This window comes from Dendropsophus ebraccatus, chromosome 10 (genome assembly GCF_027789765.1).
Source record: "Dendropsophus ebraccatus isolate aDenEbr1 chromosome 10, aDenEbr1.pat, whole genome shotgun sequence".
Lineage (NCBI taxonomy): Eukaryota > Metazoa > Chordata > Amphibia > Anura > Hylidae > Dendropsophus > Dendropsophus ebraccatus.
In genome coordinates, this window is record NC_091463.1 from 40287256 (window position 1) to 40306574 (window position 19319).

At 48.0% G+C, this 19319-nt stretch overlaps 1 protein-coding gene across 4 annotated transcripts in view; it reads right to left on the bottom strand.

The window, feature by feature from the left end:
* Positions 1 to 19319, bottom strand: part of TEX11 (testis expressed 11) — a 241959-nt gene that overhangs the window by 97804 nt on the left and 124836 nt on the right. For all 4 annotated transcript variants that reach the window (XR_011358669.1, XM_069943309.1, XM_069943310.1 and 1 more), the window contains 2 exons: positions 18028 to 18179; positions 16366 to 16451 (listed from right to left, as the gene is read on the bottom strand). Coding sequence is in view for 3 of the 4 variants with exons in the window: in XM_069943309.1 (XP_069799410.1) it covers positions 16366 to 16451; positions 18028 to 18179 (238 nt within the window). In the remaining variant the exon portion in view is untranslated. The remainder of the gene's footprint in view (positions 1 to 16365; positions 16452 to 18027; positions 18180 to 19319) is intronic.

Genomic DNA, 19319 nt, shown 5'->3' on the forward strand with positions numbered 1-19319 from the left:
TAGAGGCAACGTGCAGTGGTTAGAGGGAATGTGCGGTGGTCAGTGGCAACGTGGGGTGGTTAGAGGCAACGTGCGGTGGCCAGTGGCAACGTGGGGTGGTTAGAGGCAACGTGGGGTGGTCAGGGGCAACGTGGGATGGTAAGAGGCAGCGTGCGGTGTTCAGGGGCAGCGTGCGGTGGTCAGGGGCAGCGTGCGGTGTTCAGGGGCAGCGTGCGGTGGTCAGGGGCAACGTGCGGTGGTCAGGGGCAACGTGCGGGGGTCAGGGGCAACGTGCAGTGTTCAGGGGCAACGTGCGGTGGTCAGGGGCAACATGCGGTGGTCAGGGGCAACGTGCGGTGTTCAGGGGCAACGTGCGGTGGTCAGGGGCAACGTGCGGTGGTCAGAGGCAACGTGCGGTGGTCAGAGGCAACGTGCGGTAGTTACGGGCAATCTGGGGGGTTACAGACAATCTGGAGGGGGTCACTGGCAATTTGGGGTGGTTACGGTCAAGGCGTGGTGGTTATGGGCAACGTGCGGTGGTTACATGTAATCTGGCGTGTTTACGGGCAACCTGCGTCGGTTACGGGAAAACTGGGGGGGATACGGACAACCTGCGGTGGTTACGGGTAATCTGGGAGTAAACCGCAATTATTACTATAATAAAAAGTGTGTTTTATTTTATTTGTATGTTTTTCACTTTTTCACATTTACACTTTTTCACTTTTGCTTTTTACACATTCATTTTCACGATTTTACTATGATTACTGTGATATTTTCTATCACAGTAATCATAGTTTAGTGACAGAGACCAAATTGGTCTCTGTCACTATAAATTTTCAGAGCTAACTGCTTCTGACGCGCATGCGCACATCAGAAGCAGTCAGTACGTCGAGGAGGACGGACCTCCCTGGATCAGGTAACGTATATGGGGAAGGGGGGGTGACTGGGGGACGGGGGTGACTGGGGGGGTGGGGGGCGACTTGTAGGGGGGCACGGTGACATTTTTTATCCCCTGTCACCAATGTTTCATGGTGACAGGGGATAAAAAGTGCCGGGCAGCACTGGGAACAGGCGATCAGCGGTATAAAGTATATACTGCCGATCTCCTGTTCCGGGACCCCACAGGGGGGTCCCCGATCACTGCCCCATGCTCTCCGCTACCTCCGGTGGCGGAAAGCATGGGGTTTTCATTCACTTCTTTATTTCCATCACTACGAACAAACATCGTTTGTTCGCAGGGATGGGGGAGGCCATCTTGGATGTGATGGCCGCGCGGGGGGAGGGGGGGGTTAGAGATCGGCCACTAGGGGGCTGATCTGAGGTCTGATTAATACTTATTTCATCTCCCCCCACCGTGGATTCACGGTGGGGGGAGATGAAATGCAGCGGCGGCGCCGGTAATGCCCGGTACCGGCAGATCGCCGCTATAACGGTAATAGCAGCGATCTGCCAATATCGGGGGGGGGGGGCTCGAAAGGGCCGGGGGGAGGATCAGTAGTGGCGGCGGGAGGAGGCAACATGCCACAGCCTCCTCCCGCTGCCTGATCGCCACGCAATTGTACTAATCTCCCCATAGACGCTGCGGTCGCATTGACCGCGGCGTTTATGGGGTTAACTGCCCGGGGGGAGCGCGGCTCCCCTCCAGGCAGAGGCAGCAGGAGGATGCTGTGTGACATAGCCTCCTCCTGCTGTCCGATCTCACCTAGGGACAGCGTGGGGAGGCAGGGAAGACATGACTTTTGGGAAACGTTTACATGACGTTTACATGACGTTTCCCAAACATCATTTTGCGGTAAGGGGTTAAAACGCTTTTCCAATTTTGAGCATGTTCAAAACATATGGGCTATATCCGCCCGCCAATCCCACAACATGGGCAATTACAGTTCCCTTTAACTTCATCTTCCAGAGAAGCCGGGGTGAGTAATAGCTATGAATTGGATCAGTTTATGGGCCTATACTCGGTGATGTGGCTAAAGGCAGAATCCTGCGTGCAGCCACAACAGTGACTGGCAGAGCAGAGAGCCAATGTCTACTTGTTCTGTCCTTCCACTGTATTTAACTATAAGAGCCTATTAGGAGCCTTTATGGTTATATACATAGGTACAGTACAGGAGTACAGGTTAAGCAGAAGGACTACCTTCTGCCTAACCCCTTATGTACTGCAGTGTGTAAGTGACCCAGTGTTGTTAATAATAATAATAATAATAATAATAATAATAATAATAATAATAATAGACAATTAGCTCTCTGCTTTACTACTCCTGCACTGATAACCCCTGCAGGAGCACAGAGAACAGAGGTTATCAGAGCAGTGAAGCAGAGAGCTAATTGTCTAGATGAGCCAACCTCGAGCATGCTCGAGTCGATCCGAACCCGAACTTTCGGCATTTGATTAGCGGGGGCTGCTGAACTTGGATAAAGCCCTAAGCTATGTGGAAATCATGGATATAGTCATTGGCTGTATCCATGTTTTCCAGACAACCTTAGAGCTTTATACAAGTTCAGCAGCCCCAGCTAATCAAATACCGAACGCTCGGGTTTGGATCGACTTGAACCCGAACCCGGTTCGCTCATCTCTACTTATTTACCCTTTTTTGTGTTGCCGCATATAAGAGAACACTAGGTCACTTACACACTGCAGTACACAAGGGGTTAAACAGAAGGACACAGGAGGCTCTTATCTTCCCTGTGCATCCCGGGCCCCCCTCCCCCCAAGGGCCCCATAGCAACTGCCTTCCCTGCCTCTATGGTAGCTAAACCACTGCCTCTAATAATGGTACATAGCAGGGGCGTAGCTAATGTCTCCTGGGCCCTGGTGCGAGAGGTCAACTTGGCACCCCCCTTTCCCGACCAAGTGATGCTACTGGTAGGTGTATGTGTGTATATATATATATATATATATATATATATATATATATATATATATATGTACCGCAAGACAGATATTACCAATAACACCAGCATATAGGAAGAGAAATAATTATCACAATATATATTACTGCCATACTGTTACTGACCAAATCCTGTATACTGAGACCAATATTGCCAATAATACGCGTATACAAGGGGCAAATATTACCGCCACACCACAACCACTACCATCACCACCATATTGTTACTGACCAAAACCAGTATACTAAGACCAATAAAACACAGTACCGGATAACACGTAACAAATATTACCACCACATACTGACTAACACCGCCACATACTGACTAACACCGCCACATACTGATTAACACCGCCACATACTTACTAATATCCACTGTACACAGATCACTATCACCTCATACAGTCATATACAGGTGGACGCAGCTCCACACAGGTTGTATACACCATATAAATTACAGTGCAGTTATATCTGGTGACTCACAGGGGACGTCTTCTCTGATCAGAGTTCTTCCCTTTTCATTTTCTTCTTCTCCATCTGCCCTGGGCTGTTATGAGAACTTCTCCGAGCCACGAATCCACAGAATCTGCCAGACAGACATATTAGGCTCCTCACACTGGCACCATCCTCATCTCTTTACACACTGCACATCTGTATTGGCCCCTTTACACCCTCATTTAGTGGGTAGCTCTGACACTATGTGACCCCCCATTATAGTATATATAGATAGCCCCAACTGCATGTTGCCTCCCCTATAGATGGCCCCCTCTCTTCCCCACCCCTATAGATGGCCCCTCTTCTCCCCACCTTATAGATGGCCCCCTCTCCCCCCTTAAAGATGGCCCCCACTGCATGTTGCCCCCTCTTATAGATGGCCCCCTCTCCCCCCTCCCCTTATAGATGACCCCCTCTCTTCCCCCCATTATAGATGGCCCCCTCTTCCCCCATTATAGATGGCCCCCTCTTCCCCATCCCTTATAGATGGCCCCCTCTTCTCCCCCCCTTATAGATGCCCCTCTCCCCCTCCCCTTATAGATGGCCCCCTCTCCCCTTATAGATGGCCCCCTCTCCCCCCTCCCCTTATAGATGGCCCCCTCTCCCCCCTCCCCTTATAGATGGCCCCCTCTCCCCCTCCCCTTATAGATGCCCCCCTCTCCCCCCTCCCCTTATAGATGGCCCCCTCTCCCCCCACCCTCCCTTATAGATGCCCCCCTCTCCCCCTCCCCTTATAGATGGCCCCCCCTCCCCTTATAGATGGCCCCCTCTCCCCCACATTACAGATGCCCCCTCTCTACCCCCCCTTAAAGATGGCATCCTCTTCTCCCCCCTTTATAGATGCCCCCCTCTCCCATCCCTTATAGATGCCCCCCTCTCCCATCCCTTATAGATGCCCCCCTCTCCCCCCTAATAGATGCCCCCCTCTCCTCCCCTTATAGATGCCCCCCTCTCCTCCCCTTATAGATGCCCCCCCTTATAGATGCCCCCCTCTCCTCCCCTTATAGATGCCCCCCCTCTCCTCCCCTTATAGATGCCCCCTCTCCCCCCTCCCCTTATAGATGGCCCCCTCTCCCCCCTCCCCTTATAGATGCCCCCCTCTCCCCCCTCCCCTTATAGATGGCCCCCTCTCCCCCCTCCCCTTATAGATGGCCTCCTCTCCCCCCTCCGCTTATAGATGGCCCCCTCTCCCCCACATTACAGATGCCCCTTCTTGAAGATGGCACCCTCTTCCCTCCCCTTATAGATGCCCCCCTCCCCCCCTTATAGATGCCCCCCCTCTCCCCCCTTATAGATGCCCCCCCTCTCCCCCCCTTATAGATGCCCCCCTCTCCTCCCCTTATAGATGCCCCCCTCTCCTCCCCTTTTAGATGCCCCCCTCTCCTCCCCTTATAGATGCCCCCCCTCTCCTCCCCTTATAGATGCCCCCCCTCTCCTCCCCTTATAGATGCCCCCCCTCTCCTCCCCTTATAGATGCCCCCCCTCTCCTCCCCTTATAGATGCCCCCCCTCTCCTCCCCTTATAGATGCCCCCTCTCTCCTCCCCTAGTAGATGCCCCCTCTCCCCCCCTATTATAGATGGCCCCCCTCCCCCCTCCCCTTATAGATGGCCCCCTCTCCCCCCTCCCCTTATAGATGGCCCCCTCTCCCCCCTCCCTTTATAGATGGCCCCCTCTCCCCCCTCCCTTTATAGATGGCCCCCTCTCCCCCCTCCCTTTATAGATGGCCCCCTCTCCCCCCTTCCCTTATAGATGGCCCCCTCTCCCCCCTCCCCTTATAGATGGCCCCCTCCCCTTAAGATGCCCCCCTCTTTCCTCTATGCTAAGCAGAATAAAAAAAAAACACACACACACACAAACTCACCTAATAGCCGTTCCCCCGGCGATCCTCTTCTTCAGATTTGTACGGGCCCCCGGCTGATGCGCGGCTGCTGGGGGTGTCCCGTCCTATCCCCGGCAGCGCCGCGCATCGGTGAACTCCTTATGCGCTGGGGCTGGGACTTTCGGCACAGGAAGAGTCTCTGACGTGCGCTTCCTGTGCCGGAAGTCAGGGCCCCAGGCGGCACAGGGAGTTCACTGATGCGCGGCGCTGCTGGGGATAGGACGGGACACCCCCGGAAGCCGTGCATCAGCCGGGGGCCCGGATGAGCCTGCTCTTGTGACCGCAAGCAAAACAATGCTTGTGGCGGGCCGGGTCGCAGTGGCGACCGCTGCGACCCTGGTTGCTGCGCCACTGGTACATAGTCAGCATTTTCTAAAATATTTTGCCAAAGAGATTCTCCTAACAGGCCCCATTCTCTCTCCCACCTAACTCTAGCTCCTTGCCCAAATATCTTAGTGTCATTTCATCCCAGTAATCTATATACAAAAGCCACCCCCTTTTTAACTAAGCCCATTCCTTGAAGGGTTACGGTAAATTTATTGTGACTGTAGTGAAACATACTAGTGTTTTTTGTGTTATTTGCTCCATGCTTTAACAGAAAGTAAAAAAAAAATCACGTGCTTGTTATCTACTGCAAATTCCTCACATAATTCACCAAACTCTTGTATCCTTACAGAACAGTGACAAGACTCTAACAATTCTATGGAGATCCAGAATTGTTTATTATCCAGTTTTCCAAACTCTGGGATATTATTATTATTATCCCAGAGAGGAGAACATCCCAAGTGCACTGTAGTGCATCCCAAGTTCATGCACTTTGGATGCTGAGGCGCTCCCCCCCCCCAAACAGATGTGATGGAGGAAGGAAGGAGGCCGGGGACATCTTAGTTTGGGGACCAGTTCTGTCCAATGTCGGACTGGGGTACCTAGGGCCACCAATATAGAACCAGTGAGACACGACATACTGACCCGCTCCTTTCCTGAATTCATCTGTATCTGTGACAAATCTCAGAACCCCCTATACAGCTCTCAGGGTATGCTGGAAGTTGTAGTTTCTGAGAGGACAACCCTGTAATAAATCACGGGTCGTCTGGGGGGACAGGTAAGGGGGGGGGGGGGATTTTCGGGTACCTATTTTTGTGTATATCTGGATGTTTTCATTTTTTGTCGGTAAGGGGTGGGGGTTGGAGGGTGGGGGAAGTGGGGGGGATGTGGAGGGGACGGGGTGGGGGATATGGAGGGGACGGGGTGGGGGAGGGGGGTCTCGCACTGTGGATCTTTTTTTTTTTTTTTTTTTTTCTCCCTTTTTTTTTTTCCTTCTCCCTTCTTTCTTTCTCCCTTTTGTTCTCTCTCTTTCTTCCTTACTTAGCAGAGGGATATGCTTCATATTCTGACCTAAAACATTAGGGGGGTGGGGGAGAAATGTAAGAGGCTGGCTATGGCTATTATGAATATTATAAAGAATTATCAGCCCTGTATAGTTTCCCTTCTAGAGACACATTTAGTGAGCGAAACAATGACTAAACTCCATAGGCCTTTTCCAACTACTCCAGGGGGGTGTCAGTATTGTTCCATAATAAGGAGCTGGGCCTGATTGACCTATGGAGGGAGAGAAATCCGGGGGTCAAGAGGTTTTCCTGTTGGAATAAATCTAGCAATACGCAATCTAGAATAGACATGGCCTTGGTTAACACTGAAATGATTAGATGGGTTCACAATAGAAAATATCTGCCTCGCTGTCTATCGGATCATGGCCGATTGTTGGTGGTTCTGGATACGCAGGGATGCAGACCTAGGCGCACATTTAAGTTGAATGCACAATGGTTGGATTTAATAGACGCTTCACTTGTATTAGAGAATTAGAAGAAATTTGGAGGGTTAATGTGGGTAGCGCACCGTTAAATATAGTTTGGGACGCCTCTAAATCTGTAATTAGAGGGAAGTATTTTGGCTCTATACAGGGAAAAAAAGCACAGTTCAGAAAGAAAGAGTTGGAGTTAAAAGATAATTTAAAGTCACTAGATGAGAAATTTAGAGGGGATCCGTCACCGGTTGCACAGCAAGAGTTAGCCAAAGGTCAGGAAGAGTCGGATAGATTTCTGATGGAGAAAGCCAGGGCGCAACTGGGGTTCATAGCGAGGAAAAACTACCTCGAGTCATGCACCCCTAATAAGGGACTTTTGAGTATTATTAGAAATCAGAAGGGGGGAAGGGAAGTACACGCCCTCCGGCTGCCTGGGGGTTTGGTTATCAATTCTCCGGGGGAGATCTTGGAGGCCTTTAGAGAATTCTTTGAGGAGACATATAGCTCCAGCGGTAGGAAACAAGATAGGGTACTGGAGGGATTGCTGGATGGTGCCGCCCTGCCCGTAATCACGAATGAGCAAAGGGAGATGCTTGGGGCCCCTATTACATTGGAGGAGTTGGAGGGTGCCTTGGCGAGGACCCCTGGGGGCTCCACGCCGGGACAGGACGGCATCCCGTTTGAGATATACAAAAGGCATCAAAAGGTGTTGCTCCCAGCGCTCCTGCAAGTCCTGCAGGGCTCGGTCTCTGGGGGAACGCTCCTCACTTCAATGGGAGAAGCAGAAATTATCCTGATACTAAAAGAAGGTAAAGATCCCCTTGAGAAAGAGTCCTACAGGCCGATATCTTTAATAAATGCAGATGTTAAGCTTTTTGCTGGAGTGCTGGCCGGCAGATTGAGTAAGATAGTGGAAGGCCTGATTGGGGAGGACCAGACTGGGTTTATCCCGGGGCGTCAGATAAAATCTAATCTCAGGAGATTATATGAGAATATGCAGCTGTCGGGGGGGGGGGGGGGCTCCCACTCCATCCTGTCACTGGACACGGTTAAGGCCTTTGACAGGGTGGAGTGGGAGTATCTCTGGGCAGTAATGGATCGGTTTGGCTTGGGGAAGGAGTATGTGAAAATGGTGAAACTCCTGTATGGGGACGCAAGGGCTGCCGTCACGGTGAATGGTCTCCACTCAGCCGTTTTTCGGCTGGGTCGTGGGACTAGGCAGGGTTGTCCCCTTTTCCCCTTACTCTTCGCCCTTGGAGTAGAACCAGTTGCTTGTCTTATCAGACGGGACCAGGACATAGTGGGCTTCGGGGCGAGGTGGATAGGGTATCTTTGTATGCGGACGACATGCTTTTGTTTCTCCGGGACCCTGATATAGCTATTCCCAAAGTTATTGATTTGATTCAGAAGGTGGGACAGTACTCGGGCCTAGCAATAAATTGGAAAAAGTCAGTGTCCTTCCCACAGCTCCAAGTCCTGGGGAGAGGTGAATCTTTTAGATACCTTGGGGTACGGGTTGCCCGGAGTATTACGGCCTTCTGTGATCTTAACCTTATTCCTTTGATAAAGGAGACAGAGGAAAAGGCGAGGGTCTGGTGCAATCTGCCCCTTTCTAGAGCGGATAGGCTGGTTTTGCTGAAGGCAGTTAGCCTCCCTAAGTTTCTATATATATTTGAGGCCGCTCCGGTCTGGGTAGGCCAGAAGGTCTTTAACCCTTTCCCGAACAAGGACGTAACTGTACGTCCTCACGCGGGTGCGGGCGTTCAGAGCAGGGCCGCGCGGCGACCCCGCTCTGAACCGCGGCGGTCCGGGGTGCCGCTTGTAGCCCGGGACCGCCGGTATTAGCGGGCACGGTCCGATCGCCGTGCCCACTAATACAGTAATCAGATGCAGCTGTTAAACATGACAGCTGCATCCGATTACCGGACGCAGCTTATCCCTGGTGGCTAGTGGCGGAGATCGCTCCTCCGGGACGTTGTCCCGGAGGAGCGATCTCCGTAACTGAAGCCGGCCGGGGACCGCTCCAAGATGGCGCCATCCCCAGGTCGGCACTCGTTTACTTCCGGCGGCAGCAGCCGGAAGTAAACGAGTGCCTATCTCATGGATCTCTGCAGCATATCTATGCTGCAGAGATCTCTATGAGAGATCAAAGTGTATATACTAGAAGTCCCCCAGGGGGGCTTCTAGTATATGTGTATAAAAAAAAAAAAGTGTTGTTATTAGTAAAAAGCCCCCTCCCCTAATTAAAGTCTGAATCACCCCCCTTTTCCCAGGTTTTAAATAAAAGTAAATAAATAAATAAACTATTAATTAATCACATTCCTGATCTCGGCGTCAGCGCAAAAAAATCCCAAAGTGCAAAATTGCGCATTTTTGGTCGCATCAAATCCAGAAAAAATGTAATAAAAAGCGATCAAAAAGTCGTATATGCGCAATCAATGTACCGATAGAAAGAACACATCATGGCTCAAAAAATTACACCTCACACAGCCCCATAGACCAAAGGATAAAAGCGTTATAAGCCTGGGAATAGAGCAATTTTAAGGAACGTATATTTGTTAACAATGGTTTGAATTTTTTACAGGCCATCAGATACAATATACGTTATGCATGTTACATATCGTTTTAATCGTAACGACTTGAGGAACATGCATAACAAGTCAGTTTTACCCCAGGGCGAATGGCGTAAAAACACATTCCCCCCAAATAAAAGAAATGCGTTTTTTTTTTCAATTTCACCACACTTTGAATTTTTTTCTGGTTTCGTATTAAACTTTATGCAAAAAATTCAGTGTGTCATTGCGAAGTACAATTAGTGACGCAAAAAATAAGGGCTCATGTGGGTCTGTAGGTGTAAAAATGCAAGTGCTATGGCCTTTTAAGCACAAGGAGGAAAAAACGAAAACGCAAAAACTAAAATTTGCCTGGTCCCGAAGGGGTTAAAGGGACCTGTCACCCCCCGTGCCGGGGTGACAGGCTCCCGACCCCCCGTTAGAGCCCCCTATACTCACCTAATCCCGCCGGGTCCCGCTTCTGGATCCGGTCGGGTGATGAAGATCTCAGCCGCTGCAGCCCGGCACGCGCGCTGAGAGATGAGTCCAACGCTCATAGAGAATGATGGAGCGCTGGACTCTCCTGTCATTCTCTATGGGTGTTGGACTCATCTCTCAGCGCGCGCGCCGGGCTGCAGCGGCTGAGATCTTCATCACCCGACCGGATCCAGAAGCAGGACCCGGCGGGATTAGGTGAGTAAAGGGGGCTCTAACGGGGGGTCGGGAGCCTGTCACCCTGGCACGGGGGGTGACAGGTTCCCTTTAAGAGGATCAAAAATATATGGAACTTTTTAAATTGGGGACGCAAACGCGTTCGCATTAAGCTAGAGCTCCTGACAGTTCCTAAGGATAAAGGGGGGCTGGGCCTCCCTTCAATGGAAATATATTTCTTGGCCTCTCAAGCTTTTTGGCTCCTGGATTGGAGGAATAATCTTTTCTTCTCTCGGCTTGAGGAGGGGGCAATAGATGTTCAGTTATATTTTCCAGATCCTCGAGTCAGGTATCCTGGAGGGTATATCTAGAGAAGAGTGGCCTATGGTGGATGCCCTAGTCAGAACATGGCGTGAGATCATTAGCTGCTTAGACCTGAAAGGTTTCCTGAGCTTTTCACCTCTATGGGACCATCGTAGTTTGGGGGAGGTGGGGAAAGTTGGGGCACTATTTGATACCCTTGGGCACGACTTGAAATTGATATCAGATGTGGTGGTCATGGGCAAAATAAAATCATGGAGTCAGGTAAAAAATGAGTACGGCCTGAGCGACTCCCGTTGGTTCGATTACTTGCGTTTATCTAGTGCTTTGAGACTGGATCTGAGAAAGGTGGAGTATAGATTGAAAGCTAACCTAATATTAGATAAAATGAGAGGATTAGGTAATAGATCCAAAGGTGTCTCGATACTGTATAAATGTTTTCTTTCAGAACGGGACCCGGAATTTGGGAGCCGGAGGGCGTGGGAAAAGGAGGTGGGGGAGAGGGTGAACTGGGTGGCTGTCTACCGTAATATTAGGAGAGTCGCGCCATCGGAAAACCATCAGCTGATGCAGTTCTGTATTGTACATAGATTGTACTATACCCCCGCCTTTATGTTTAAAATCAAAAAAAGGCCTGACGATCTGTGTCCGCGATGTAAAGAAAAAGTGGGGGATTTTGGTCATATGTTATGGTCTTGTGTAAAACTTAAGCCTTATTGGTTTGGGGTGTTGCAGAGGATTAACTTGGATCTGGGGCCGTCTTTAGAAGAAGATTTTTGCTTGTTCATTTTGGGTGATACGTCAAGGTTACCAAGTAGGACCTCGGGTAGTCAAAGAAAAGGTCTGTTAAAAATGACGTTCTATGCGAAGCTATTGATTATGAGAAAATTGATCTTTTCCCAGCCTCCGTGTTTGGAGGCATGGGAACAATGTCTGAGATGGTATCAGGGTCAGAGGGGAGAATAAAGGGGTAGTTATTCTGACTGAATATATCACTGTCCTTTTTTTTTTTTTTTTTCGTGCGTGGCCAAAGTGGGGGCGTAGGGAGGGGATAAGTGTTTGTTGGATTTTGCTACGAAAGGATTGTCTCTTTTTTATGTAGATTTGTGGAACTCCCCGTGTGGAGAACTTGTTGTAATCTTGATTTTTAATATAAAATAAAGTAGATTAATCATAAAAAAAAAAAATCACGTTGTGCAGAGGCTCCTGGTGGCTGCAATCTGTGGGTGACAACCATCAGCCCTGAAGGTCCAGCAATACATCTGTCTACAGTGCCAGTTATCAAAGGATTGTACTGCTGTACTACAACTCCCAGCATATCCTGAGGGCTGCAGACTGCAGTAAATGCTGGGAGTTTTAGTTCCTGCAGCTGTTGTAGTTTGGTCCTATACACTGGATGCTTTGTGGGAGATCAGAATACATAGATCTGTGGGGGCTCAGTGTAGGGAAGTGACCCCAGAACATCACTAATAGGGGATAGTGGGAGATGTTTTTGTTCTATCCCCTATTAGTGCTGTTCTGGGGTCACTTCCCTACACTGAGCCCCCACAGATCTATGTATTCTGATCTCCCACAAAGCATCCAGCGTATAATGCACCTAGGACCAAACTACAACAGCTGCAGGCACTACAACTCCCAGCATATCCTGAGGGCTGCAGACTGTTCTGGGAGTTGTAGTGCCTGCAGCTGTTGTAGTTGGGTCCTGGAGGCGTTGTGGGAGCTCAGAATACATAGATCTGTGGGGGCTCAGTGCAGAGTGCTCAGAGGCTGGGGGGCAGGCGGAGAGGCTGGAGGGCAGGGGGAGAGGCTGGGGGCAGGGGGAGAGGCTGGGGGGCAGGGGGAGCAGTAGGGGGGGCAGGAGAGCAGCTGAGGATGCAGGGAGGAGAGGCCGGGGGGGGGGGGGGTAGACAGAGCGGCCGGGGGCAGGGGGAGCAGAGGCAGGATGGGCAGGATGGTCCCCCCCCCCCTCATGCGGCGCCAGGGTCCGGGGCCGGGGTGAGCTTCCGGCACACACAGCCTGACAGAGGCCAGAAGCTCACAGCTGCAGCCCCACGGTCCCGGACTTCTTCTTTGCTCGGCGGCGCTCATGTGATGTGACGTCATCGCCGAGCAGGAGAGAAGATCGGGCATCGCAGGGCTGCGGCTGTGAGCTTCCGGCCTCTGTCAGGCTGTGTGTGCCGGAAGCTCGCCCCACAGCCCGGCAATCAAGGAACCCAGACCCCGGCAATCAAAAACCCCCCCCGGCGCGGACTGGGCACCTGTGGGTCGGTGCCTAAGGCGGGTGCCTAGTGGCAAATACGGCCCTGCCCCTAACTTATTTCCAAATTCTATCCATCAAATGCAGTATAGTGCATCTAGTGTCCCCTATACCTAATTGCCCTGATTCTAATACTGCAAATATTTTAGGCCTTTTATGACTGTGAATAAGATCCCTATAAACAGGGTCAGTCCTGTTCAATCTGTGTTAAATGGCATGCTAGAAAATATAATCTAAGACTTGGCCTTGAGAATCCTCTATTTACCTCTGTACACTGAAAATATTATATTTTAATCTTACCAGTTTCCTTCCCCTTTAAATCAACCTCCCTAACCTCCCTAATAATACAAAAAAGGAGCAGGAGTTGTGGGAGGACCACCATCTTAATTACTGCAAGCCATATACAGTGGTACCTTGGTTTAAGAGTAACTTGGATTTAGAGCGTTTTGCAATAAGAGCTCACAGTTTTTCAAAATTGTAACTTGGTTTAAGAGCATTGCTCTGGTTTAAGAGCTCCCTGTACTGGGTGGGAGCGAGAGTGGGGTAGGGGCATTATCTACATAGCAGGGTCTACAGCACTGTACTCTGACCCAGAAAGTCTCCCTCACCTTCCAAATCATAGCAGATCCACTTGTGGCTGGGGCTTACATCAGGGGACAGGACTTTGGAAGTAATCTCTTCATAGCTGTAACGCCTTTCTCCCCGGACAGAGAGTACTGCATTTATGTGCCCACATATGTCCTGCTCATTCCTTCATGCTCCCTGCAGTCTTTGTCAGTGCTTGTGTTTCCCATCCTCTCCATTCCTGCTATAATGTGCCTGAACTTACACTCAGCTATACACACTGCTGCTATAATGTACCTGTACTCACACTCAGCTATACACACTGATGCTATAATGTGCCTGCATTTATACTCAGCCATTCAAACTGCTGTATATAAAGTTTCTGTCTCTGTCTCCTGCACAGCTCTGTGACTGTCACTTTCTGGTCCATGCTGAACACACACCCCTTCCCATTGCAGTCATGTGACCACACAGACCTCTGACAGCAGCCCTGCTTCTCTACTCTAGCCTGTTGTACTACACAACTGCATTATGGGGATCTGCATCTCCATCCTGTATCTACAAATTGCTGCTGTTTTTATAGGTTTATGCACTTACTATACTGTACATTATACTCCTTATGTTGATTGCTATATTGTACAGTAACTTAATAATATGACAGACTTAGTTGTTCCTAAATGTTTGTTTCATCTGTTCTACATGTTATTCAGAATAAAAAAATATTATTTTTGGGGTGGGGAAGAAACATTTAGGAACAACTAAGTCTGTCATATTATAAGTTACTGTACAATATAGCAATCAGCATGTAGAGTATAATGTATAGTAAGTGCATAAACCTGAAAAAACAGCAGCAGCTTGTAGATACAGAATGGAAATGTAGATCCCCATAAGGGGTTTAAGAGTGGATTTGGATTACAAGCACAGTCCTGGGACGAATTATGCTTGTAATTCAAGGCACCACTGTATTAATATGTTTTTTTAACATTCTGCAGATAAGGATGAAGAATCTTCATTGAAGATTCATCTTTGCATACACTTTTCCTTCTGCCGTCACGCCAATCCTCAAATATTCTAAGAAATCAAATTTCTTCAGTATACAGAGGGACCCAATGGGATCACTCATCTCTTCATCAAGTGGAAGGAGGCAAGACTTACCCCACTTCACTTGGAAACAAGATAGAGCACCATATTTTTACAGCGCCCCAATAATGCCAGGTATAGTTTTCAATGGGTCAACTACCAACATTACAATGTTATCTGCATAAAGAAGGATTTTATTATTTTGCCCCCCTGGCCCGAAACCATCATATTCCGAGTGTTGCCATTCCCATGCTGCCAGAAGCTCAACATAAAGAGCAAATAAAAGCGGGGACAGAGGACAACCCTGTCTAGTTTCACTGCTCAGTGTGAATACACAAGAAATAGAGTCATTAATTATAAATCTAGCAAGTAGGTTGATAATAAATGGGTGGGGATAATGGGTGCAAACATTTGTGGGAACGTTTGCACACAATTTTCAAATCGATCACCCAGACCCATCTTGATGACTACTATCTACAAGAAGTTCCACTCCATCCTGTCAAAGGCCTTAGTGGCATTCAGTGACAGGAAGGAGCGGGACCCTGGGGCTCTAAACTGGATTTAAGAAAAACCTTTAAACAAATTATCATGAAGTTTTAGTTAAAAACTTGGGATTCCATAAGAGCCTCTGTTTCCAAAACATGCAGCATGAAATATTATATTTATGGCTCATTTATTATGTATGACTTTTTACTTTTTGTGCAAATTACTGGGTAAGTGTCTAAGCAAGTGTCACAAGATCTGAGCATTCTTACTTATATGCTTTCAGTGCAAGTTAGTGAAGATTTGCACAGATTCATTAAGTTATGTGACTTTTTGTAAATTATGCACACGCTACACAAAAACGTACATAATTAAGGCTGACGGTACATATGTAAATGATAAATTCCCCCCACCGCTTCTAGGAGAGCAAATAAAAAATTTTCTTTATAAGGCTATATGCCCACTACGCAAAGATCATTCCAGCCACAGTGTTCTGATGCGGGCGCATCAGCGCGCGTCCGCATCAGAACTTCCCATAGCGCACAATGAAGCAAGCGGCCGGAGCTGCTCGCTTCATTTTGTGAACTGACAGGTCTTTATGCGGCGACCGCAGAAACCTGACATGCCAGTTGTTTGCGGCGCCGCATGGGATCCCGGATGGAGCGTATACGATGTGTATACGCTCTGGCCGGGATCCCATACAAGAATAGGCAGTGTTCCACCCCACACAAGGTACGGCCGTTGTTCCCAATGGCAACAACGGCCGTACTTTTACGTAGTGGGAACATAGCCTAATTATGGACTGAAAGTAGTGTGGTTCCGGCACTCCAAAAATTGATTAAAAAATATATGCTTTATTAAATCATGTTAAAAAAACAGCAGAACAAATCATGCTGTGTTGCCAGATAGAGTGACACGTTTCGCGCATGCACGCTTAGTCATAATCTAGTGGTTGGTATGCAAGCATGTGTTTAAAAGCAAGTTGTGGCCAATGGGGATGTTCCCAATGTCCCCCGGACAATGTCGCCGGATGATACATGTCCCCGAATGTGTTGTTCTGCTGTTTTTTAACATGATTTAATAAAGCATATATTTTTAAATCAATTTTTGGAGTGCCAGAACCACACTACTTTCAGTCCATTTTGTCTGCTGACGGTCAGCCACCGCCAGGAACCGTGCACCCTCTTGAATGCACTGAGATCCAAGTAAAACGACTAGGAAGTGAGCTGACTTCCACCATTTATTTTTTATAGCCTAAATATGATTTCACTTTCAAAGTTTCAGTAAAAAGTAACAATAGTTCTTGGTGGGCAAAAACTAGAATGCAATGGGTGTTACAGTCTTAAAACATGAACAGTTTTCAGTTTTTTACAAACATAATAGCTTTTTCGTAAAAATCATACTAGACCTCAAAATGTTTGGCTGCACAATCCCACAATATTTGATGCAAGTAGTTCATGGTCTCTAGGGGCAGCTGTTTTCCTGTGTAGTGCCCTGAGAAAAAATAAATGCATTAGTGCCTTCTCTACTGTATTATCCACATAGGTAACCTTGTAGATTTAAAGGGAACCAATCAGCACAATTGTGCCGATATGGTTCCCAGCAGCACAGTATAGATTTACTGTGCAGCCTACAAAGCATACTAGCCGTGGCTGCAGCAGTAGCTTTACAAAGGGGAAAAAGATTATTTATTATGCTGCATGAAGCTGGGAGAGGGGCGGCAACTAATCTAGTTGGAGGGGCACCTGTGACTTGTCACGGCTCTCTAACTGTCAGTGCCCAGTGCAGGGTTGGACTGACAGACAGAGAGTCCACTAATCATCCTACACACTGACAGGCAGAGAGCCATGACTAGTCACGGGTGCCCCCAGCTAAGATGACTAGTTGCTTCCCTTCTCTTGGCGTTACAGTCCATAATAAAACATCTTTTTCCCCTTTGTAAAGCTACTGCTGCAGATGCGGATAGTATACTCAGCGAGCTGCACAGTAAATCTATAAAGGGCTGCTGGGAACCATATCAGCACTATTGTTCTGATTGGTTACCTTTAAACCTTTCACTTCTTTGCAGTGAGACTATGGAATTCTCTGCCACATGATGTTGCCATGGCTGATTCATTAAATAAGTTAAAAAATGGAGGCCTTGATGCTTTTCTAGATGTCCCCCTCTCATGTATTGTATATTCCTTTTAGGATTTACAGTACCCTGGAGCAGCCATGGATACCTCTCCACAGCAACCTGGAAGTGGCCACACAACGGGATCAAAGTGGCATAGTACAGGCAGCTGTGTGGGGGCCAGGGAGGTCCATGTTATTATTTTTCACTCACCCCCTCCCTGGGCCATGCAATGGGTGTTACAGTCCAATAACATGAACAAATGAACTAAAATAGATAAATGCTGAGTGTTCAGTTTTTCACCAACTTAACAAAAGTTGATTCATAAAAATAATACTAGACCTCAAAACTTTTGGCTGCACTGTCCCACTATAGCTTACAGGAGCTCTGGCCAGACAACCTCTTTTTGTGCACACACATCGTATACGCTCCGGCCGGGATCCCATGCGGCGCCGGAAAAAACTGACATGTCAGTTTTCTGCAGCCGGAATTCAGTGAATTCCGTCCGCAGAAAGACCTGTCAGTTCACACTGTGGGCTATGGGAAGCTCTGATGCGGGCGCGCAGAGCTCTGCGGCCAGACGGATCATCCGTCCGGTACTTAAGTACCGGCCGCGATGATGTGGGCACAGACCGGCCGTTCCGTAACCCGGCCGGGGTCAGGGAACGGCCGGTCTGTTACGACGTGTGAACATAGCCTAAAGGTGGTAAAAATCTCTATTCAGTGAGCTCCCCCTTGTGGTGGCCGCTGTGGCAATATGAGAAAACAGAAGTTCAGAGCTAGTGCACTTTTTTACCCTCAGAAGTCCATAGTGGCATGATCTACCTCTATGGGAAATACTCCACTACAGATAAGTTAATAGCTTTTGCTATATATTTTTTTCTTAATATATCCTCTCTGTCAAATTGATTGATGTTTTATTTGCATGCATTTTGTGAGTTAAAATAGAATTCATACCTGTAATTAAATCTTCTAGTTTCTGCCGTGCCATAAATTCTTTTCCCCGCTTCAGCATAAGTTGAATTTGCAGCAGTAGAGCCTTGCCGATATCAGGAAATTGTTCAAAGTGGTTACAGATCATTTTAAGAAAATCAAACCCAACACAATCCCTATAATGTAAAACATATTGTGTATTTGTTTTCTTCTAAAAGCAGATTCACTGCTAAATTTTCTGTTAGTGACAAATCGATTTTTATACATCTGAGAGACCGATCAGTGTGCTGCCACCACTGCTCCCCACTCTTTTCCTGATCGGAAACCCTTACCAATCAAAACATTTGAGATGTCCCAGTTTTTCAAAAGTTTTTTTTAAATGACAGGTACACTTTTAATAACCAAACCTATTTTCTACTTATGAATGTGAAAAGTGTCAATCCTTCTATGATCTTTCTATCTGTGCATTAAATATTGAGGTAATGATTACCTTCACTTCACATGCAACCCCATATGAGTCCAGGGGAAAATTCAGGTGTTATATGTTTAATTAGAATTAGAGAAAATTCTGAATAATCTCCATGGCCCTTGAATCCACACTTAGTAATCAAAGGTTGTGACTAGAGATGAGCGAACTGGGTTCAGGTTCGAGTCGATCCGAACCCGAGCATTCGGCATTTGACTAGCGGTGGCTGCTGAAGTTGGATAAAGCCCTAAGGCTGTGTGGAAAACATGGATATAGTCATTGGCTGTATCTATGTTTTCCAGACAACCTTAGAGCTTTATCAAAATTCAGCAGCCGCAGCTAATCAAAAGCCGGACGTTCGGGTTCGGATCGACTCGAACCCGAACCCAGTTCGCTCATCTCTAGTTGTGACCTAGTTTTCTTCTATTTAGGTGTTAGAATTTTTAACAGATTTCTTATTGCTCTGTGACAAACAATTACTCCCATTTCATTTGTAGTTTTTTAATTTTTGTCTTATTTTTTATGTTGATGCATTGATGTCTTTCTTAGTTCATTGTTCCCACAATGTTTTTTCTTGTCCATTTATCATTTTTTAAATGACGTCCGTCATTTTGAGTCCAAAATGACGTCCGTTAATTTGAGGATTGGCTGGCCGTCAGTGCAGCCGCTGGTACATTATTCTGGTTTATGGTCCATTTACATGGAGCGATTATCGTTCAAATCTCCGCGATAACAAAGGCAGTTGGGTATGTTCCGCAATTCCGCAGCGGAACTTTCTGCCGCGGAATTAGGCCTGCCTCAGTGTGTCAAGCGTGTCACTTCTTTGAGCAGAGAGCGGCGGCTGCGGAGG